Source organism: Neomonachus schauinslandi, chromosome 7, assembly GCF_002201575.2.
Source record: "Neomonachus schauinslandi chromosome 7, ASM220157v2, whole genome shotgun sequence".
Classification (NCBI taxonomy): domain Eukaryota; kingdom Metazoa; phylum Chordata; class Mammalia; order Carnivora; family Phocidae; genus Neomonachus; species Neomonachus schauinslandi.
The window spans coordinates 5,663,010-5,686,579 of NC_058409.1; the positions used below are offsets into that span (position 1 = coordinate 5,663,010).

Consider the following 23,570-nt stretch of genomic DNA (forward strand, 5'->3'; position numbering starts at 1 on the left):
AAATTCTTCAGTGCCTGCCCCCTGCCCTGTTCCCAGAGCCTGCGGTATAAACCTCAATCTCCTTGGTCTGCCCTATGAGGTCTTTCACCGTCTGGCCTCTGCTGGTCTTTCCTGCCATTGCTCTCCACCCCAGACATTCTGGATTTCGGCAGCCTCCTCTTTGCTGAACTGTTGTTCTCTAAGCTCGTCCCCTTGGCAAAGGCCCACTGGTCAATAGTGAGCGTTCTAGCTCATGCCTCAGGCCTCTTCATCTCCAGTGAATCTTCCCACCTCTCTGGTCCTGCCTGGAGGCCCAGGGTCGGACGCCAGAGGATGATGGTGTCAGGCACCCTACTCAGCCATGGGCAAGGGCAGAGTTTTGCTCAGACGTATGTTTGCATGGGTTTCCAGGTCTCCCTATTGGCTCTGTCTCCCGGCCCAGGACCCCAGGACTCAGGGAGGAGTCCTGGCGAGTGGAAATGGGGCCGTTTTCAGTGACGATGCAAGGCTGCAGGACAGGAATCTCAGAGCATGCATGTTGGTGATACGGGGTGGCATGATGGGGGTGAGGCTTGCTGTCTTCTGCCACCAGGGACGAGGCACGGCTTTCCCCGGCAGGGCCCGCGGAGGGTAGCTGGAGGCAGCAGGAGGTTTTGTCTTGAGTATGTTTGAGACCCCGCAGTAAGTCCTGAAACACCAGGGCCACCAGGGGGCACAGCCCTTCGGCAAAAAGCAGGGGCAGGAGTGGAGGAAAGATGCGTGTCACGGTGTCTGTGTTTGCTGCAAGACTAGGAGGCCAGCTGGAGTCCCCTTGTCCCCCTGGCTTCTCCACACCCTCAGGAGCAGAGCTCCGGGGGCTGGTGGATTCTGGTAGGCGCAGGCGTCATCCCCGTAAGCCCAGTGTCCTTGGCCAGTGGCTTTGCCTTTCTGAGTCTCTTGTTTTGTCACTCGCCAAATGGGATGGCGACATGGGGTTTGTGAGGCTGCGTGTAAAGCTCCAGGCTTGGGGCTCGGCACGTGTGACAGAGTTTCAGGGTACAAAGGAACTTCTAGCCGAAGCACTCCCTGACTACAGTTCTGGGCTGAGTTACTCGGCTTCTTGCCCCCTTGGCGCCCCAATGGGTGGGTGAAGGTTAGAGCCTGGGGCATTGCTTGGGGGGTGCCCATTCCTCAGATGCCTCATCTGAGCTCTGCAGCACTGGGGGATGCAGTGGGCCGAGGTCTGACGACCGCCTAAGAGGTCCGAGGCACCAGGGGCCATGCCGGTGGCCATCTGTCCCAGAGTTGTTAGGGAAGGGGGGTGTTGTCTATCATTTCATCTTCTGGGACAGTTTTGGCCACACCTTTGAGAACCTCCCCTGGGGTCCTCGGGGTCCTACCCTGGAGGGCTGCCAGCTGAGATAACCAGGCTTCTGCAGAGGCCTGGATGTGGCTAGGCTCCTGGGAAAAATCTTGGGTCATGATGGAGACGCCCTCACCTCAGGAACTGTGGGGGGCTGGGGATGGTGGGGGTGAGTCTCCAATGATACAGCCACGTGGAGTTTTGACAGACCCATGCATCAGTCACGGGAGAATGGATTGATTCGGAATCCCAGCCAGGCCCAGCGGCCTCTGAAGCAAATCCTGGTCTGGGATGTCTTCTTGTCCCCCCTCCCCGCCCCACTTTTCCCTCTCCGGAGGGCTTGGAGAAAAAGCACGAGAAGAGACCACAGCCAGGCCCTCTCCTTGGCCTCCTGGGCACAGTGGGGTTGCTGGCTGCCCTGGAGCCCCAAGGCCCCGATGCCCGCCTCATGGCTGAGCTGGGTTGTGTGTCAGGGGCCCATGTCGCCTGGCCCTGGGCCGAGCCTCCCGGGCATCAGCCTTGGGCACCACCTAGGCTGCTGACCGTCCCCTACAGCTGTAGGCCCCATCCCTCAGAGCCCCCGCAGGTCCTCGAACCCAGCTGCAAGGACTGAGGTCAGGTCAGCAGGAGGACAAAGGGGCCTCTGCAGGGAAGGGCCATGCGTGCTGGATGTGGCCGTCTGCAGGGCGCCATTCCTGTCAGGGCTCTGAGGCTGCACCTGGCCAAGGGACACCGTGATCCTTACCTGGGGGGCCGCCAGGCAGGTGTCCGAGAGAAGGCCCTCCTCTGGGCTGCACTGGGGCCTCGACCTAGCAACTGCTCAGAGAAGCAGAGAGCAGGTTCAAGGGCCCCCCGGGTGTACTGGAGACACAAACACACTCAGCTGGAGCCCCTTCGGCCCTGCCTTTTCTGTGGGACTCATCACTGGCTGCCTCCCTCTCACCTGCCCAGCGGGGGGGTGAGTCCCAGCCTCCCCCTGCCATCCTCCCCACCCTCATTCTGCACTGAGCCACTGAGGGGCGGGAGGGAGCGGGCATGGAGATGATGGGGTGGGCTGCACTTGTGACTGGATTGACAAGGTGGGGAACAGCATGCCAGGCAGTGGGAACAGCATGTACAAGGTCACAGAAGCAGGAAACAAGGAACAGTGTTTCTTTTGCCTTGGGGCCCCAAGCCTGGGGGCGGTAGGGCCGGCAGCACCCTCTGTGGGCGCCGACAAGCTTGATTTGCCACTGGAGCTGCAACTGAGGGTGCTGTTCTGCTCTCTCCAATATGCTTTCCTCACGTTCCCCACAGCCTGGGGGGAGGTGCCATCTCTGAGCAGGAGGGAGCAGGGACTGAGCTGGGCCTTGGCTATGGGAGGGGGGGCATTTGGGAAGCTTGGCTTTGGAGAATGAGCTGGTATCCTGGGCCTGGGTGAGGGATTGTAGGGGGCAGGGGAGTCACCGTGGCCTGCTGCCCCCCAGGCCCCTCCCAAAGCTTAGCACTCTGGGGTTTCCTCACGGGTCCTGGGGTTTCCTGCACCAAGTTGCTTGGGAATCGGGAGATGGACATGGAGCCCAGTGAGCGGCAAAGCTGGGCCCTTGGGGGTGAGTGGGGAGCTTGCTCCGGAGTGTCCGGTCTCCCTGGGGCTGGGGTAGGAGACAGCATCCTCTGGTGGACACTGGACTCTGAGCAGGCCTCCCTGAGCTCCAGCGGCATCGGCCTCGGACCGGCCGTCATGTGTCTCCAAGGCCGCGGACCCCTGTGACCTTACTCCCCACCTTGGACAGGCCGTACTCAGGGTGACCAGGAGGTGGGGACAGTGCCTGCTGCTGTCTGCAGAGGGTCCTGTCTAATGTTGCCCAAGGGATGCCAGGGAGCGAGGGATGCAATGAGGAGGGGCTTCCAGGCAGCTGGTGGGGCCCCAGCAGGGGCTGGGTGTGGCGTCGGGCAGGGCGGGAGCCTGAGGCTGGCTGGAGCCCAGTCCCTACTCCCCCGCTCTGGGGTCTCAGATGCAAAGGGGGTGGGCTGGTCTGGGCAAAGAACGTTCTCATGCCTTCCAGGGCCTTGCCGAGCAGAATTCCCCGAGTCTGAGGAGGCACCAGGATGTGTTGGCTGCTCTGTCTTTGCCTATCGCTCGGAGGGGACCCAAGTCCATGCCACCAGGACAGCCACGTCTGGCATTGAGGGGGGCCCAGGCGCTGGCCAGCGTGGGTCAGTGCACCCCAACACACACCCCCCACTCTGCCCAGCAGGCCCTGACCGGGAGAGGGGGTGCACATCGTACTCCCTGCCTTCCTGGCTGGGGGACCTGGTCACGTGCCGGGTGGGGGTTCAGCAGCTCCATGGCCCGTCTCCTCCCTGGCATAGAAACTTGACTCCGTGTGGGAGGGTCTGGGGGTGGGGGGAGTCCAAGGGGGACCCACCGTGGGGCTCCTCAACCCCACCGCACCCCAAGAAGAGAGGTGTCTGGCCACATGCAGGGCTGTGGGTGTCCATGTGCCGGGCCCTGTCAGCCCAACGTGGGTCTACGGAGTGGAAATGGCCACCATGGCCCTCTCTGGACCCGAGGCCACAGCGTCCCCAGGCCTGAGCTGGGACACTGCCCTGCGTCCCAACAGAAGTGCCTCCCAGGCCCACGAGTGAGCGGCGTGTGGACGTGGCTACGCAGGGTGTACGGACGTGTTTATACCAACCTAAAGTTTACAGTGTACTGTACATGTTGTCATTCTCGCGACTCAGGTTTGTCCCGTGACCTGTGTCAGTCACAGCTGTCACCAGAGAGCTGTCCCCTGGTACCAGCAGGATCCAGAAAGGGGTGAACTGGGCTGCAGAAACCAGCCCATCCTGGGGTCAGGGGGGCAGGGTAGGGCCCGTCAGCAGAACGACAGGGGCCGCTGGTGGTGCCTGCTGGAGATGTGGGGGCTCCCAGGCCACCTGGGCACAGACGGGGTGTCAGCCTCGGTGCTGCTCATCACCCAGGGACAGTGACACCACAGTCACCCAGCGCTCTGGGGGCGGTGCCACGTCCTTGCTGAGGATGGACCGACCGGCCAGCAACGTGACCCCCACCGTCCTGAAGGCAGAGCCCCTGAGCCACGTGCTATCCGCAGGTCAGGAGGTCCTGGGCCCTTCCCTGGAGCTGAAGTTCCACGGAAGGTGGAGAAAGGTCTCCCGGGCCGTGTGGTCGCTGGGGCTGGCGCCAGGCTGTGGAGTCACGGTTTGCAAAGCAGTGAGGGGGCAACACCTCTTATTTTCTGCTGGGCCAGCTAAGGCAGGGCTGTGGAAGGCTTCTGCTGACTTCCTCCCCTCCTCCTCCTCCTCCTCCTCCTCCTCCTCCTCCTCCTCCTTGAGCTTCTCACGTCTTCCCCAAAATAGAAGATCTGCAGATTTAAACATGTTTGGGGTGGTGATTAGCCTTCCCTCCGGCGCGTCACCTGCTAGGCAGGCGACTCCCGCCCCAGAGGGGCTCTGTACAACCCTCCTGGCTCAGTTGTCAGAGCCCGCTGCTGTGGGTCCATGAACCTCCACTTGGCTGCATTTGTAGGCTGAACAAGCAGGAGGGGCTGCCTCACTTTCTGGCATAAGAATATGGACCGGGGGTGGGGGGGCGGTCCTGGACCTGGACACACATCTTGACAGCCCACAGGGGCAGCCTCCAGCCATGGATATTGGGGGACGGTTTGCAATCCCAGCCTCCCTCCCGCCCCAGCACTTGAGTTCTGCCCCCCACCCCTGAGAGCCTGGCCTGACCTGCCCCCTCCCCGTGGATGTGGGTATCCACAAAGCCCCTGGACCCTGGCCTGGCCCCAAGTACCCACACCTCTCCCCCCGCCAGCCCGTCCCCATCCCTGTCTTGGCTCACAGACTCACCTTAGAGATTTCCACCTCTCTTTTTCTGTTTGGTTCTCTGGGCTCTCACTTTCATAAGAAGCCAAATAAAGACCTAGTCAGGAAGCGAGGTGAAATTACACAGTTATGGTTGGTGATAATAACCTGCTTTACACCCGGAGTCTGACCTGCTTTTGGTTCCTAAATTAAACTAGCTGCAAGGGAATTTGTAGACTCCCATGCAGTCATATGAACCGATTAATACAGACAGGTCAGTGTACCCTTTCCCCTAGTTTCTCCCCATGGGAACCACTTGCAAAATTATAGCACAGGACCACCAGCGGGATGATGACATCGACACCATCGGGACACGGAACATCCTCATTACGACCAGGATCCCTCATGCTGCCCTCGTAAGGACCACCCACTTCCCTCCATCCCACCCCCTTCTTAGCCCCTGGCCACCACTAATAGGTTCTCCATGTCCAGATTCTGTCATTCTGTGAATGTGATATAAATTGGATCAGTACATAACATTTGGGGTGGGTTCTCTTCACTGGGAGTAATTCTCCGGAGTTCATCAAAGCTGGAGTGTGTATCCATCCTTCACTCCTTTTTCTTGCTGTAGAGTATTCCACAGCATGGATATACCACAGTGTGTCTTTAGCCACTCACCCACTGGAGGGCATCTGCCTTGTTTCCAGTGTCTGGCTAGAACAAATCAAGCTGCTATAAAGGTTGGAGTGCGGGTGTTCATGCGAACATGAGGATTTGTTTCTCTGGGACAAATAAATGCCCAAGAGCACAATTGCTGAGTCAGATGGTAGTTGCATATTTAGTTTTATGAGAAACTCTAACTAGTTCTACATCCTGAAGATGTGCTGTTGTTTTTATTCTTCCTGAAAGTTGTATAGTTTTACAATTTGCATTCGGGTCTGTGATTCATTTGGAGTTAATTTTTTTGTAGAAGGTGTAAGGTTGAGGTCAAGGCTCACTTTTTGGCTTATGGATGTTCAAATGCACCATCAGTGTTTTGGCAAGTTCTATCTTTCCTCTGCTGTATTGCTTTTTCTCTGTTGTCAATCATTGGGCATATCTGCATGGGTCTATTCTTGGGCTCTTTATTCTGTCCCGTTGATCCATGTATCTATCTCACAAATACTACATGGCCTTGAGGACCATAGCTGTATTATATCAGCTTCACTATTGGGTAGAGTGATCCCTCTCCTTTTATTCTTCTTTTTCAAAATTGTTTCAGCTCTTCTAGTTCCTTTGTCTTTTCATATACATTTTAGATCAATTGTGCCTTTATCTGCAAAAAAAAAAAAAAAAATCCTGTTGGGATTTTGATAGGAATTGCATTAAACCTATACTTAAATTTGGGGAGGAGAATTAGTATCTTTGCTATGTGAGCCTTCCCATTCATGAACATCCTGTCTCTCCATTTATTTAGATCTTCCTTGATTTCTGTCATCAACAGTTTTTGGCATACAAACCTTGAACATATTTTGTTAGATTTACACCTAAGTATTTCATGTTTCTGAGTGACTATATTGAGTGATGGGATTGTATTTTTAATTTCAGTGTCCACATATTCATTGTTAGCACATAGAAATATAATAGATTTTTGCATCTTTATCTTGTATTTTTCAACTTGTGCTTAATCACTTAATTCTAGGAGTTTTGCAGATTCTTTGAGACTTTTTACATTTTCTGCAAGTAGGGACACTGTTAAGTCTTCCTTTCTGATCTGTATCTTCTTTTCTTGCCTTATTGCATGGACTAGATCTCCATTACTATCTTGAATAAAAATGGTGAGAGTAGATATTCTTGCCTTGTTATTGATCTTAGTGAGAAAGCATTCAGTCTTTCACCATTGAATATTATATTAGTGGAAAAGTTTTTGTAGATGCAATTTATTAAGTTGATAAATTCCCCTCTATTCTTATTTTTCTGAGAGTTTTTCCCACGCCTGCGTGTTGAAATTTGTCAAATGCTTTTCCTATATCAATTGATATAATCAAGTGATTTTCTCCTTTAGCTTGTTAATATGGTAGATCACACTGATTGATTTTCAATATTGAACAGCCTTGTATCTCTGGAATAAACTCATTTGGTAATGGTATGTAATTATTTTTTAGTATTGCCAAATTCTATTTGCTAAATTTTGTTAAGAAATTTTTGCATCTATATTCACAAGGGATCTTGGTCTTTACTCTCTTTTTCTTTACTGTCCTTGTCTGGTTTTGGTATCAGGGCAATACTGGCTTCATAAAATGAATTGGGAAGTCCTCTCCTCTTCTATTTTTTGAAAAAGATTGTGCAGGATCAGTATTAAGTCTTCCTCAAATGTTTAATAGAATTCTCTAGTGTAACCATCTGAAGTCAGACATTTCCTTAATGGTCATAGGGCTATTCAACTGATCTACTTTGTGTTGAGTTTGTGGTAGTTTGTGTTTTTTAAGGAATTCGTCCATTCCATCCAACATGTCAAATTAATGTGTGTAGAGTTGTTCATATTATTTCCTAACTAGCTCTTCAACGTTGGCAGGGTCTGTAGTGATATTCTCCATTTCAGTCTTGATATTAGCAATTTCTGTCTTCTATTTTTTCTTTGTCAAGAGGTTCTTTGTTGGAGGATGGTAATGTTACAGTTCTTTTCAAAGAACCAGCTTCCTGTGAGCTACCTGAACAGTGTTTAGAATTCCATTTTGATTTATCTGTAGTAAATTCCCGAAGGATATTTTAACTGGATATGGAATTCTGGGTTGGCAGTTATTTTCTTGAAGCACTTGAAAACTATGCCACTGCCTCTGGCCATCGTAGTTTCTGATGAGAAATCTAATGTCATCCAAATCATTCTGCCCCTGTAGGTAAAGTGTCATTTTTCTCTCAGGGCTTTTAAAATTTGTTTCTTTTTCTTTGGTTTTCAGAAATTTGACTATGATGTATCTTGGTGTGGGTTTCTTTTGATTTATTCTCTTTGGGATTCACTCAGCTTCTTCAATCTCTAGGTTTATACCTTTTCCAAATCTGGGGACTTTCCAGCCATTACTTCTTGGATGATTTTTTTCAACCCTGCCTGTTTTGTCCCCTTCCTTTCCAGACTCTGATGACAAGAATGTTAGATCTTTTGTTGTAGTCCCACAGGTCCCTGAGGCTCTGTTGTTCAGATCGTATAATTTCTATTGTTCTGTCTTCTAGCTCATCAGTTCTTTCCTTTGTCCTCTCCATTCTGCTTTTGAGCCCATCCACTCAGTTTTTTATTTTAGTTATTGTATTTTTCAGTTCTATAATTTCCATTTGGTTCTTCCTTATATCTTCTGTTTCTTTGCTGATACTTTCTATATTATCATTTATTTCAGGGAGCCTCAAGGTTGACCTGATTGCTAGGTGGGTCCTGCCAGGGGGAACCTGGAGCTGAGGGCAGGACAGGATTTCTGTCAGGGGCTGTGACAGACCCAGTTGGGGCTCAACCCAGCTTAGGTCCCTTCTCTTGCTTTCTCCACTTTTTTCAGGGGACGGGGAGGGAGAGGAGAAAGGAAGGTCACTGGAAGGTGCTGGTCAGAAAGGCCAGGGTTTCATTTGTATGTTCATAGCCAAATCACCACTTTGCACATAATAGGCTCTCTAGAGATACTGTTGGCTAAAGGAGGGAATGAAATGCCCTTCTCTCACCCCTCTCCCTGCCCCAGGCCCCCCCACCCCTCTCCTAATATGCGTTTGACATATTTTATTGCCCAACCTCTATTGGCTAATTGTTATTAGCAATCATCTCAGTAACTAGTGTTGTAGGCTGGATAATGGTCCCCAGAGATATCCAGATCCTGATCCCTGGGACCTGTGAATATTTACCTTCCATGGCCGAAAGGGCCTCTGCAGATGGGATTAAGTTAAGGATCTGGAAATGGAGGGATTCTCCTGGATTATCCAGCAGGACCCTAAATGCCACTGCAAGTGTCCTTCTAAGAGGGAGACAGAGGGAGACTTGACCACAGGAGAGGGAAGATGATGTGACGGTGGAAGCAGAGGTTGGAATGATGTGATTTGAAGGTGCAGGAAGGGTGACTAGCCAAGGAATATGGGTGGCCATAAATACAAGTCATAACAGGCCGGGAAACAACCCTCCCCTCAGAGCCTCCCAAAATAACCAGGTCTGCTGACACCTTGATTTCAGCCCAGTGCAACTGATTTTGGACCATAACCTCCATAAGGGAAAGAGGATAAATTAGAGTTGTTTTGAGTCACCATGTTTGTGGTGATTTGTTACAGGCCCAGTAGGAAACTAACACAAACTAGTATCAATGGAGGGCTGTCCTATGGGCTTTGCCTGTGCCAACTCAAGTAATTCTCACTGTGGCCTCCGAAGTAGCTTCTCTCATTACCCCACTTTATAGATGCAGCAGGTGAGGCTTAGAGAGGGTGAGGCACCTGCCCAGGGTCACACAGCTTGCTGGGGTGGGAGCAGCTCAGGCTGGTTTATCCATCATGCTGCTGGGCTTCCAGTTACAGGCGAGACCCCTCCAAAAAGTTACTCGCTCCAAAACATAAGAAAAAAAATCGCAAACTTGAAAGTATTAACACTTAAAAGCAAAATCATCAAAATAATCCTTCCCCTAAGTTTTTGTTTTTGGCAGAAAATGTTCTCCTGAGCATGAGTGGGGAATCCCTTCATAAGATGTTTGCTGTGAAGAGGAGCCAGGCCTCCTTTGTGCTGAGCAGGGGCCTCTCAGGGTGGGTTGAGGGTCTTGGATCCAGGAAGCAGCTAACCATGGGGCCACACCACCTCCACTGGGATGATCAACTCGGGCCCAGATGACCACTTGCTTCCAGCACTTTCTCTTCCTGAAGGAGGGGACTCCTGGAGTAAGCTTGCTTTGCAAATTCATAAGCAAATTTGTCATATTTGATAAATGATCAGATGGGAATGCTGATTTACTGGAGGGGACAGACATGAACGGCACTCTGGAGAAAAGATGCCTCATATCATTATATGTGTGTGTACACACACACACACACACACACACACTCAGCTGTGGAAAGCTTCATAGTGAGCCAGGGCTCCACCTTCCTTGTGTAAGCCCTGGGAGGGGAGTTCTTATCATTACGCCAACTTTACCAATGGGGGAGAATGGGTCAGATAGATGGTTTAGATTTATGACGCCCAACAGCATCCATGCTGTGTCCAAGGGGAAGCCTGGCCCTGGGGACCCTTGAGGTCCCAACCTGCAGCTCCTTGGGCCCTGTCTTGTACTCTGGGGGTGGCAACCATCCAGCCGGGGGACGCAGCCTTCTCTGCTCCCTCTCAGATCCAGAAAACATGGGCATGGTGCATCCTGCTCAGAGCAGGGACCCCAAATGGAGATACGACTAAGAGACCACCCGAGAGTCCCAGATCTGGGGGTGACAGAGGCCATGGGACCACCTTACCATCCTCGCTGAAGATGGGAGCGGTGTGCAGGTAGTGGGTGATGCTGGGGTCTTGCTCAAAGGGACACTCCACTTGTTTCCATGTGATGAACTCTCCAACCTGCTTGGCCAGCTCCAGGAATTTCTGCCAGGGTCATAGAGACACAAAATGGGAGCGCCCCAGTGCCTGGAGGTCTCCTGTAAGAGTGGGCCAGCCCCACTCATCTCTCCTAGGGAGGCCCACCTCTGGGGAGGGCAGGGCGAAGCACCAGGCAGCAAATGACAGAATCCCCCATCGGGAATGCTGGGTGTTTGCTGTATCTCTTCATTCCCTCTGAGGAATCTGTGGAGAGAGCATCTAGGGCTCATCAGCAGCAGACAGTGCATTCAGCTAGACGTAAATATTACTCTAGTTTCCTTCTATTAATTTTTGTGATTATCCTTACAAGTTTGTTTATTTAGAGAATGATGCAAATAAATGTACATAAATGTATTTAAGGAAGATTAAAGTAAATCCATTTAAGTAGATTTTTATTTAAGTAAACTTTAAGTAAATTTATTTAAATTAAAAAAAATGGTGCTAACTTGAAGGGTTTTAAATAAATAGCAGCACCAAGTCATGCCTGGGTGGGAACTATCCTCTGTGGCATCCTTTGATCAGTCCTGGTGGCCAGCTCCAGCCCCCACTGCCTGGGCCCCAAATCTGGGGCCACACGAGCACCTTGCAGTCTTGCCTTTCATCGCTTGATCCCTCGGCCTCGGTTCTGAGGACCAGTTCAAGAAGGGCCCAGTACAGGGCTTTCCACACCTGGTACGTGTAGGCTCCTGGACAGTGTGATCCCTGGCCCCCGGGCCCCTGCAGTCTCACCCAAGCCCAGCCTCCTCCATGTCACCTCCAGCCCAGATTGCCCCAGGCATGCAACGGCCAGGCTGCTCAGGGGTAACCAGGCCTGCCTGTGGCACGTGAAGCTCTGCTGGGGGGTCTGTGTCTGTGTGAGACCCCACAGCACACGCAGCTCCAGGCCAAAGGGCCCAGGTGTTGGGTGGGGGCCCCCCGGCCGGGGACACCTGCAGGGCAGCTGTGGTTGAAGCCCCGCTTTACAGAGGGAGCGACCGAGGCCCAGAGAGAGCAAGGGGCCAGCCCAGACTGACTGCCCCATGGTGTCGGAGGCTGGGTGGAGCCGGCACTAGGGTGCACCAGCCCTCCCCAGGGAGAAGAGCTTCGTCCTTCCTGCAGACTGGGGGATGCCACCGCTGCATGGCATGCTTTGTCTGACTCAGTGACCGCTTGCTCTCACTGCCCAGGGCTCTCAGGGCTCCTGGGCCTTGGCCCCACCATGCCTAGCCCATGGGCCACTCCAAGACGTGTGTGCCAGGTCGTCCCATGTGGGAGGTCAGCCTGACTTTGTTTCTAAGGAGCTGTGAGGGAGGAAGGCACAGCCCACTGAGCACAGGCCAACCTCTGTCTGGGTGGTCAAAGGGGGCTTCCTGGAGGAGGGGACACTCGAGCTGATGGCAGTGAGTGTCTTCAGAGGGAGTAGAAATCTTTCTTTACCTCTGCCCACCTCTTCGGGGGCTCAGGGGCCCTCCTTTGGGAGGCCTCCCCTGGCCCATGCCCTGTGCCCCATCCTAGCACCTCACCCGTTGTCACTGTGGGTCTGTGGGGCTTTCTCCTAGCCTGGTGCTCTTCAAGGGCTGAAAATGAGTCTGCCTCACCGGTGGGTGGGCAGTGGGGGGGATCAGTGAGCCTCATTCTCCTCCTGTGGAAGGGGTGGGGTGGGGGGGACCCTGGGAATTCCGCCCCGATGTCTTGTAAACTGCAGCACTCTGCCTCGAGTCCCTGGACTAATGAGTCCAGCGCCCGTCCTGGGGGCTTTGACAGTCCGAGGCCCTCGGACCTTACCTCAAAGTTGACGTGTCCGTTGGGGAGGCGGTTGGCGCAGCCCTCGTTCAGGAAGTAGATGTCTTTGATGAGCAGGCTGAAGAAGGGAATGACGATCTGGAAGGGAGAAGGCGCCGGTCAGCCCTCAGTCAGCAATGGCCAGACTGTTTCCTTCCAGGCCCCATCAGACTCCAGTGCCGACTGAGCGCCTACTGTATACGGTGCCATTCCCCCTGTGTTGGGGCTGGATCAAAGACGCAAGGTCCCAATGCCCCTTGAACATTTCTTCCACCGCCCGCTGGGAGAGGGCGTGGCAGTTTGTCCCCACAATCCAGGGATCCACAGACTTAGGCCTTCCTGGTTCAAGTGCTCCAGGAGGAATACAGGTGCATGCTGAGGCTGCCATTAAATACATACGGAATGTGAATCATCTGTTGCACGGTTCTGTGGCCTACTTTTTAAAATATGTACTTAGGGCTTTGTCATTTTATGCCTGATGCTAGAGATCGATCCTGTTGCATCCCTGTTCCGGTGCCTGAGGGGTCTCTGTGTGTCACTGCTGGATGCCTTGCTTCTCCCTTTGTGCTCTGCACAAAAGCCAACTGCTGACCCCTAGAGAAGGGACACTGCTGACAGCTCAGACAACCCTCGGGGAGCTGGCTGCTGTGGGTTGAACTGTGGCCCCCCAAAAGATATGTTCGAACCCTAACCCCCAGTGCCTGTGAACAGGACCTTATTTGGAGATAGTCTCTGCAGATGGGACTGAGTTAAGATGAGGTCACACTGGCGTAATGAGCTCTACTCTAGGGACTGAGGTCCTTGCGGAAAGAGGGCAATTTGGGCATACGCAGCAAAGAGAGCCATGCAAAGATGGGGGCCGAGGCGGGAGGGACTGGCCACTGGCCAAGGAATACCTGGGGCCACCAGAAGCTGGAAGGGGCCAGGAAGGATGCACCCTTTGGAGGGAGCATGGCCCTGACAACCTTGACTTTGGTAGCTGGCCTCCAGAACCGGGAGATAATACATTTCTATTGTTCCAAGCCACCCAGTTGGTGTGTTTTGTACGTCGGCTCCAAGGGACTAATACACCTGCTCTGCCCTCGGGCTCCAGAGCTACGCACCTGCTGCCAAGCCAGCCAGGAGCAGCCCCCAGCCCATCACCTTTGGGACCAGGTGCCAGGCCCTGATGTTTCTGGCTCTCCACCCCCCCCCCCCGCCGCCACCGCCCGCCACCCAAATTGACAAGGCCTTTGAAGTGAGGACCTGGGCATGACCACACTGCTCAGTACAGAAGCTCAGTACAGTATGGATGGCTCGGCGGGGCAGGGCGGATGGGAGACTGAGGCCCACAGAGCAGCAGGGCCTGGCCCAAGGTCACCCCGTGAGTGAACACTGGGGCTGGGACCTGAGTCAGATTAAGCGGGGAGACCAGTTGCCTGGTTCGTCCAGGACGGAGGGGTGGTGGGCCTGAGGGCTTCACTGTGCCAAATATTCCATGCACGGGGATCAGAGTTTCATTCCCAGCAAGTTCTGTGAAGCAGGGCTCTATTACCCCACCTTATGACAAGAAGCCGAGACCCAGAGAGGTTAAGCAACTCACAAAAGCTCACACAGCAATAAGTACCAGAGGCAGGACTAGGACCCAGGTGGCTTGGCTCCAGAGCCCCTGTCCTGCCGGCTTCCTCACTGTGCCAGGAGGGTGGGTGGTCTCTGTGCATCTCCCCCACCCCCACCGCTGGTGCTGAGCCCCAGGCCCACGGTCGGTGCATAATGGTTGCACTGGGTTGGAATGGGGAGATGGGCCAAGACAGGGAGGGGATTAAAGGCAGTGGGACTCTGGACAGAGACAGCTCCTCAGGGGCCCGGAGCAGGCTTCCTAGACACTGGGCACTGGGGCTGGTCCTCAGGGAGGTAGTGTTTTCCATGTCTGAGAACTTCTCACCATTTCTGCCTGTCCACGTGGGCCCAGGCTACCATCCCATCGGGCTTTAGCATCCTGGCTGGCAGGACTGTAACCCACTGCCCTTGCTTTCTGGAGCTAGCAGTTCCATCTGGGGGTCATCCGAAGAAGCCAGTGTGGAGTGGGCCCCATCACGGAGATGGGAGGAGAGGGGCAGGTGGGAAGAAAGCATAGAATGCCATGACCACTGGAGCCTCTTGGCCTCCAAATTTCAGCTGGGGCAGCCGGGAATTGCGAGAACATCTGCAAGCATCCTCTTTTCCTTCCTTCCTTCCATCTTTCTATCCTTCTATCCACCCAACCATCCATCCTCCAGTCTCCCACTCATTGATGAAGCACCTCCTGTGGGCCCAGCTGATGGACCATATCTCTTTGGAAGTTAGAGGAGAATGCAGTGAAATGAAATGAATGCACAGCTCCGTAAATCACTCACCTCTAGCCCCAGACCTAAACCACGGCATCCCCGCACCCCCGAGCTGGAAGGGCGCTCAGCGTGCAGGAACAGGGCAGCCCAGTCTGCCCCACGGCCACCTGGCCAGCACGGATGGAGGAAAAGCCAGTTGTCACAGTTGACAGCTCAGCCCAAAAGCTGCAGTCAGCTCTGTATACCCCACCCCGCAGTCCCACTCCTGGGCCACAGGTCAGTAGCTCTGTGATTGCTGCCCAGCACCTGCGCCCCGGGAACGGGAGGCAGCCCGGTGGTGTGCCGGAGAGGCTAAGTCTGATTCCTGGCCCTGCTGCCTACTTGCTGTGTGACGGGACAGTGAGATTCCTCTCTGAGACTCCGTCTTCTCATCCGGGAAATGGCCCTGCTAGACTCCATCAGTTGTTGTCAGAATTAAACAGGGCCGGGGACAGAGTCAAGTGGCCCTCGGGTAGCAGGTGCTCAATAAGGCCAGGTCGCTGTCCCTGCCACTCTGGCTTTCCAGCTTCCTGGCTTCCGGGGGGACAGGCAAGCCTGCCCTGGATTTTGAGGTCTTGCCTCTCTGAATGCTGCTCCCCGGCGGAACCCACCTCAGGCCTAGAGTTGCCGAGGGGCTCACAGCCCAACCAGGAAAGGCCAGCTGCAGAGCATGTGGCCAGCAGTGCGGCCAGGCTCTGTGTGCAGTCCCCCTGCTGGGCGGGGCGTGCAGGGCTGGAAGGCCTCCCGGGGAGCACAAGTGTGCCTGTCTTGGTCTGCTCCCCAAGCCGAACTAACCCCTGGTGCCTGTCCTGTGACTTTGAATTTCAAGAAAAGCAGCTTGTTCTGCGACCCCGCGGGCTGGAAACAGACCTGCGCAAACCATGGCAGAGAACTAATTCCACCAATATCCCTGCCCAGAGACCAGGCGGACAGGGCACGGCAAGCCTCGGTGGTTTCTTCCCATGGAGATGACCACTCTAATTGCCAGGCTGGTGACAGGTCCTAAGTCAGAGGCTCGCTGCAATCCCGAGGTGCAGTTTCTGGTGTGGGAGGCCACCAGGAGAATTCGGGAGACCAATACAATTGATCAGGGTCAGTGAAGGCACCCCCCTCCCCTAACCGCCACCCCCCCCCCCGCCCTGCCGCAAATGTAGAAGAACAGAGCCTGTGAAAAGGCAGTTTTAGTGAGGGAGAAGCTTGGTTCACTCAGCATCAAAAATGTGGCTGTGATCTGAGGCCCCATCAGTGAAGGTCTTGCATTTGGAGTAAGGTGGTGGAAGACCCTGTGCACTTAGAGACCATTTGATCTGAAACAATTTGATCTGACAAATCAAACTGTTCAGGGACCAAAGAGATCCAAGTGGGGAGGGAACTGGAGCCTGGGCTGTTGACTTTGGAAGCAGGAGGGGGCCTGGGGGGCACTAAAGGAACAGCCTGGGGGTGGTGGTAGGGAGCTGGGTGGCTCAGGTAGTTGAGCGTCTGACTGGATTTTGGCTCAGGGCATGGTCTCAAGGTGGTGCGATCGAGCCCTACATTGGGCTCCGTGCTCAGCGAGGAGTTGGCTTGGGATTCTCTCTCCCTCTGTCCCGCCCCCTGCTTGTGTGCACTCTCTCAATAAATAAATAAATAAATAAAATCTTAAAAAAAAAAAAAGAGGGAGCAGCCTTCCTCTGCACGGCCCTCCAGAGAGCCAGAGAGGACAACCCCAGCCCGATAAGGAAGCATTTCCTACCAGTGGGAGCTGCATGAGTATGGGCTGATCTGTTCTGTGAGGTGGTGAGTTCCCCATTTTAGAGGCATGCAAGGAACATGGCTGTCTATACAGATGCTGCAGAAGAGCAGGGGGCTGGACCAGGTGACCTTGGAGTCTGCATCCTGGCTCTCTGCTACAGCCCACCCAGGGCCAAGGTATGGAGTAGGGAGGAGCTCTGAAGGCCAGGCAAGCCTCTGACCTACCTTCTCACGGCTGCTGTGGGCGGTCAGGGAGCGGTGGGCTGCCCCCCGCAGGGCTGTCCTGTAGTTGCAGAAATTCCCTGTTGGGTCCATCTGGTGCTAGAAGGAGACAGGGAGGCATTTGGGCAGCTGCGTCCCAGGGTCGGCCAGGGCCAGCCGGCAGCCCAGCAGCCTTGCTCACCTCGAGGATGAAAAACTTGGCCGTCTTCACTTTGGCCCAGGTCTTCTTCAGCCTAGAGACGGGGCTCATGTTCATGCCGGCTGCAAGAGGAAGGGTCGAGCTGGGCGGGGGGGGGGGGGGGGGGGGGGGCATCTCCGGGGGCATCTCCGGGCCGCACAGTCTGCTTACTCCCTCGGGCAGGAGGCCTGGGGGTGGCTGCCCCTGACCGAGGCTGAGCCCGCTGCAGACGGCTGGATGGTGGATGGGTGGGTGGGTGCTGGTGGACACTGTGTCCCAGGGAGCCTGGCAGCTGTGTGTGCAGGCCCCTGCCCCACTCCCCACCACACTGGCACCACACGGTGACCAGGGTCTGCTTTAGGTCCCCGCGCTCCCTGGATCTAGGGACACACGGCCAAGTCCTCACAAAGCCCCTCTGAGGAGGGTAAGCTTGCCTCAAAGGGGGCACCTCTCCAGGACCTCCGGGCCCAGCAGCACCTGCCCTGCTCTGAGGAGCACCCTGGCTCGGACCCCTCCCGCCGTGGGTGCCCATCCAGCCTCTCTGGGGGCGCTCCCAGCGAGGCCTGGGGCCTGCCGGCCTACTCACAGATGATGGCCATCAGAGAGTTGAAGTTGCCAATGTTGAAGCATTCACGGGCCACGTCGATGAAGAACTCCACCACCTGGGCCCTCTGCTTCTTCTTGGCCGGCTGGGGACAGAGCACCTGAGCCTCAGTGGTGACACGTCCCCACCCCATCATGGGGCCAGTCCCTCATCAACATGCTCTCAGCCCCATTCATGGCCGAGATGCTTGATGCTGGGGCAGTCTGCAGCCTGAGGGCTCAGGGTCTCAGCACGTCCTGGGCAGGCCCAGCAGAGCCCACCGCCCTGGAGGGCTCAGGTGGAGCCTGGCAGGACTTCATGGGGTGGAGGAGCCTCCTGCTGTGTTCAAGACACCAATCCGCCCTCCGGGTCCGGCTCCAGCACCCTCCACGGCTCCCTCGCCTGTCCCCCCGTGCACCACGCTCGATCTCCCCACACTGGGGCCACACACTGACCCAGGTTCTGTCACTGGCGCAGCCCCTCCCTTGCTTTCTGTTGAATGCATGACCTCATCCCCAGCTTATGGCCACGCGCTTGGGACTGTGACTTCTCCGATGGCTCCAAACAAACCATGTCATCCCCTGGGCTGTCCTGGACTGAGGCACTGCCCAGCCCCCGGGAGGGTTCAATCCAGCTTTGCCCAAGCAAAGCCCCCTCTGAGCTGCCAGGCCAGAGATGGAAATGCAGGAAACAGGTGGGGCCTCTGGAAGCCTTGCGTTCTTCCCGTACAGATCTTGCTTGCTTACTTCTGCGCAGCAGTGGTCTTTACCAAGAAGCGTGAGACATGCTGCCCAAACCCCCTTGGGAAAGCCTCCCTCCTGAGGTCCTTCCTGTCCCTCCCGGGCAGCCTGCACAGTGACAGTGATGGCCGAGCAAGGAGGGGGACAGAGGCCAAGCATTCCACCTGCTGTGGGCCCTCAGCCAGAAGCGCTCCCGAGGCTGAGGCATCACAGACCAGCTTCTCCTTCTGAACGGCCCTGCCTTTGCGCCTTTCTCTCATCCCAATTTCTATCTCAGCTTTTGCTCCCGGAGAGCTCCACCTGGCACCTGTGCTGCCTCCAATCTTTCCCCGAAACAAATGGTCCCAGGGCTTCACCCGATGGTGGGAGGGGTGGGGAGGCTCCCCGCACTCCAAGGAAGAGAAGAGGGGAGACAGGGTCTGGCCCCGAGGGACCATGCCTTGGTGACAAGTGCCTCTGGCCCAGCGTTGACAAGTCTTCCTGCTTTCCGGGAGAAGTTGGAGACCTGGGTTTTGCATGTATAATCTCCCAATGCTTAAAGGTTGGGTCATTTCTACTCTAAATCCAGAGAGAGCCAAGCACAGTGTGGCTGCAGGTCAGGGCACCCGAGGCCGACAGGCACAGATGGAGGGGACAGATCCACCTGGCCAAGCAGCAAACTGCCTCTCACACCTTCAGCAGGCAGTCTCTGATGCCCATGTCGGAGTCCAGTGGATCCATGCCAGGCTCTACCCAGAGGGAAATGTCACTGCAGGCAAGCTGGGTGACACCTGCTGTCCCAGAGAGGTGCCCAGCTTGATCCTGGGCTTGCATACCGACAGGCTCAAGATGCCCTTCTGGTTCCCTCCCAGGTTGGCTCTCCCCAACCCCTGCCACCTTTGGCTGTGCCGGGTCACGCTCCCCAGCTTTCTACCCACCATGCAGATCTCAGTCGCCACGAGGTAGCACAGTCTGTTGAACCATTTCACGTAAGCCTCCAGATTGTTAGTCTTGTCACTGAAACAAGGCTAGGAAAGACACAAGGACCACACTCAGTCTTTCTGTCAATAACTTTGGGAACATGAAGTCAGTTCATCGATCATTCTTATAGATCATCTGAAAAATGCTGAGACCTCAAAACCATCCACAAATACCCATGATTTGATGTGTATCCTTCCAGTCTTTTTTCTATACATTCAAAGATGTCATTTAATATGATATATATATGTAAGTACGTATGTATATACACACCCCCACACACAGTTGATTGTCATTATTTATAGATTCTATATTTGTGAATCTGTCTGCTTCCTCAAAATGCATTTGTAACCCCAAATCACTACTCATGTCTCTTTCACTGTCATTCATGGATCTGTGCAGAGTGGCAAAAAATCGGGAGTCACCCAAAGCGCTGGTATGTTCCCAGCTGAGGTTGAGCTAAGTGACAACGTGCCTTCTCGTTTCAGCTCCCATACTGTGTGAACAACTGTCTTTTTTTGTGATCTATTCAGTGTGATGGTGAGTCCCCTGCTTAGAGCGGCTCCAAGCACAGCGCTGTAGTTCCTAAGCACACAAGGGCTGTGAAGTGCCCTAAGGAGAAAATATGTGTTAGATAAGCTGCACCTAGACAGGAGTCATGTTTTTCCATATGAACCTTTTCATATAACATAAAATATCCTTTGGAAATGTAATTTTTCAATTGAGGTAGAATATTCAACTGCATAAAATGCATGAGAGTTTAAAAGATTAAACTTAACTTAAATATCCATGTTGAAATGGCCAGTATGACCTTCAGTAAGTAGAGGGGAAGATGGAATGAGGGATCTATTAATCCAAAAGAAGTAAAGTAAGGAGGAGAAAAGACAGGGAAGGTGTGGGAAGACAAGCAAAGGATGCACAGAATCCACGTAAGTTGGTAATTACAACTGCTATAATTTTAAAACTCTGGCTACTTGCTATTTTCAAGAGACACACCCCAAACCCAAAGATATACATGAAAAAATTGAAAAATATGTGATATTCATCATATAGCTATACTAATATTAGACAAAATAGATTTTTTAAAAAGATTTTATTTATTTATTTGACAGAGAAAGAGAACACGAGAGAGGGAACACAAGCAGGGGGAGTGGGAGAGGGAGAAGCAGGCTTCCCGCTGAGCAGGGAGCCCGATGCGGGACTCAATCCCAGGACCCTGGGATCATGACCTGAGCCAAAGGCAGATGCTTAACGACTAAGCACCCTAGCACCCTGACAAAAGAGATGTTAAGGAAAAAAAAAAAAAAAAAAAAAGACTCTAAGGCAAAAAGCATCAGAGGAGATTCAAAGGGAACCACATAATGATAAAAGGTTTGATTAATCGTGAATATGTCACAAATTTAAACTCGCTTGTGCCTAACAACATAGCTTCAAAATACGGAGGCAAAGAAAGTCAGAAAGGTAAACTCCTTTATAGGGAGAAATCATATCTTACTGCCACAGTGGAAGATTTTAACATAAGGTCAGCAATTCATAGATTGTGGAGATTAAAAAAGCAGTATAAATATAAATCTGAGCAGCACAATTTACATAGCTGAATTAACAGACAAGTATGGAAGCCTGCCTGCACTCAATCATATGAGAATGTGTATTCTTTTCAAATAGTCAGAAATGTAAAAACACGTTTTAAAATAATCTATGAGTCAAAGATGAAATCATCATGGAAATTATAATGAGAATACTGAAAAACAAAATTTTGAGGGTGCAAATAAAAAATATACTTAGAAAGAAATGAATAGTCTTTCATACTTTCATTAGGATGGTATATGTGCTGCCGAAGCAAGCACTATACTTTTATTAGGATGGAAGAAAGGATGAAAACGGGCTGAACATCCAACTTAAAAAATTAGAAAAAGAATAACAAAGAAAGAATCCAAAGAAAGCAGATGGAGGGAAATAATAAAGATTAGAGAAAAAAATGAAATAGTAAAGAAAGATGCAACATATAGAATCAACAAAGCCAGCTCTTTATTTAAAAAGACTAATAAAATTGATGAACGCTTAGCAAGATTGATGAAGAAACAGAGAAGTAAATACAAAGAATATTAGAGGTCAATATGAATATGAAAAAATTGAAAAGATAACTAGAGAGTATTGTGAATAACCTTGTGTCTATAAATGTGAAAACTTAAGAGGACTGAGTCAAATTTCTGGAAAAATATAAATTAAAAAGTACAGTAAAGAATAAATAGAAAGCCTAAATAGTCCTATAATTACCAAAACAAGGAAAATCTTGAATGGGCACATAAAAGTCTTCCCTAAAAGGAAATACCAGGCTCAGATGGTTTCACTGGCAAATTCTACCAATGGTCCAGGAACAGATAATTTGGTCATTCACACAGAACAGAGAACAGGGAGAGAGAAAACAAAGATGAGACAAGAACAGGGACAGAAAGGAAAATGACAAGTCAATCGCATGATTATAGTTACAGAAATCCTAAACAAAACAAGAGCAAACTGAGCCTAAGGATGTATGAAAAATATAAGGATCACGACCCAGTTTCATTTATCCCAGAAATGCAAGGTTGGCTTGACATTGAAAAAGAAAGAAACCGACGAATACAATAGTTCCCCCCTTATCTGTGGTTTGTTGTCCATGGTTTCAATTACCTGCCATCAACCATGGTCCAGAGGTAAGATGATCAGTAGTAGTCTAATGCTACATCACAGTGCCTATGTCCTTCACCTCACTTCATCTCATCCTGTAGGCATCTTATCATCACAGGGAGAAGGGTGAGTACAGTATAATAAGATATTTTGAGAGAGAGAGGCCACATACACATAACTTTTATTAGAGTATATTGTTGTAATTGTTCTATTTGCTTATGAGTTATTGTTCTTAATCTCTTACCATGCCTGATTTATAAACTTTATCATAAGTACGTGTGTATAGGAAAAAATGTAGTATATACAGAGTTCAGTACCATCCATGGTTTCAGGCATCCACTGGGGGGTTTGGGAACATATACCCCACGGATAAGGAGGGGGACTACTGTATAAGTAATCACTTAACAGTTTAAAAGGGAAGAGAACATAAGGTTAATAGACCCAGAAAAAGTAGTCAATAAAATGCAACAACGATTTATGATAAGAACTCTCAGCAAAGTAGGACCAGGGGACTTCCTTGAGCTGATAATGGGCATCTAAAAAAAAAAAAAAAATCTCATAGCAACATCATACTCTACTATGACATGTTAAAAGCATTGTTTACAATCAGGACAAAAGAAGAATGCCTGCTAGCAACACTTCTATTTAACGTTTTGCCAGAGGTGCTAGTTAGCACAATACGCAAGAAAAAGAAATTCTATTGGTCAGACTTAGCGGGGTTATTCTGCAATAACTAGTAATCCCAACATTTCAGAGAATTAAAAAACAGGACCCATCTGTCATTCATGTCCATCTCATATCAGTGGAGGATTCTTTGTATGACTACCCTAGAAATAAAAAGAATAAGGACTGGAGGGGCGCCTGAGTGGCTCAGTCGGTTAAGCATCTGCCTTCAGCCCAGGTCATGATCCCGGAGTCCTGGGATCGAGCCCCGCATCAGGCTCCCTGCTCAGTGGAGTCTGCTTCTCCTTCTGCCCCTCACCCTGCTTGTGCTCTCTCACTTTCTCTCTCTGTCTCTCTCAAATAAATAAAATCTTTAAAAAAAAGAATAAGGATTGGAAAGGAAGGAGCAAAACTGTCATTATTCCCAGATGATGTAACTGTTTATGTGAAAAACACCAAAGAACACAGAGACACTATTAGAATTAAGAAGAATGTACAGTATCGTCAGATACAAAGTTGATATGCAAAAGTTAAAGACATTCCTTAAACTACACAAGCAGTTCAGAAATAAGTACAATAGAAGATGCCATAAATAACAGCAAAAATATGCATTCCGCACCCCCCCAAAAAACCATAAATGGAAAGGTTAGTAAATTTGACTAGGTTAAAAATTTTTTTTTCCAACTAGGTTAAAATTAAAAACACCTTCTCATCCAAAGAATAATGAGAATGAAAAATCTAACTAAATCTGTAATATTTTTATGGAGATAGTTATAAAACATTAGAAAGGTATTATGAAGTAGATCTAAGTAAATGGCAGAACACACCATTTGTATGGGTTGGGGGACTCGGTATCATGAAGATGAAAATTCTTCCCAAATTGGTCCATATTTCATATATTCTAACAAAAATCCCAGTAGGGTTTTCACTGAATTTGGCAAGGGTTATACGATTTCAAATAGAAAAATAAAGGGCCAAGAATGGCCAAACCACTCCTAAAGAACAGGAGGGTTTGTTTCACCAGATAGGGAGAAAAAAACC

General features: G+C 51.6%; 1 protein-coding gene across 1 annotated transcript in view; it reads right to left on the bottom strand.

The window, feature by feature from the left end:
- Positions 1-4,661: 4,661 nt before the first annotated feature.
- The window catches only part of RASGEF1C (RasGEF domain family member 1C), an 838,438-nt gene continuing 819,529 nt past the window's right edge, over positions 4,662-23,570 (bottom strand). The window contains exons 6-13 of the mRNA XM_021689932.1: positions 19,160-19,249; positions 17,506-17,608; positions 16,923-17,002; positions 16,745-16,840; positions 12,447-12,542; positions 10,565-10,688; positions 5,177-5,249; positions 4,662-4,686 (exon numbers count right to left, since the gene is read on the bottom strand). Of these exons, the coding sequence (XP_021545607.1) occupies positions 4,662-4,686; positions 5,177-5,249; positions 10,565-10,688; positions 12,447-12,542; positions 16,745-16,840; positions 16,923-17,002; positions 17,506-17,608; positions 19,160-19,249 (687 nt within the window). The remainder of the gene's footprint in view (positions 4,687-5,176; positions 5,250-10,564; positions 10,689-12,446; positions 12,543-16,744; positions 16,841-16,922; positions 17,003-17,505; positions 17,609-19,159; positions 19,250-23,570) is intronic.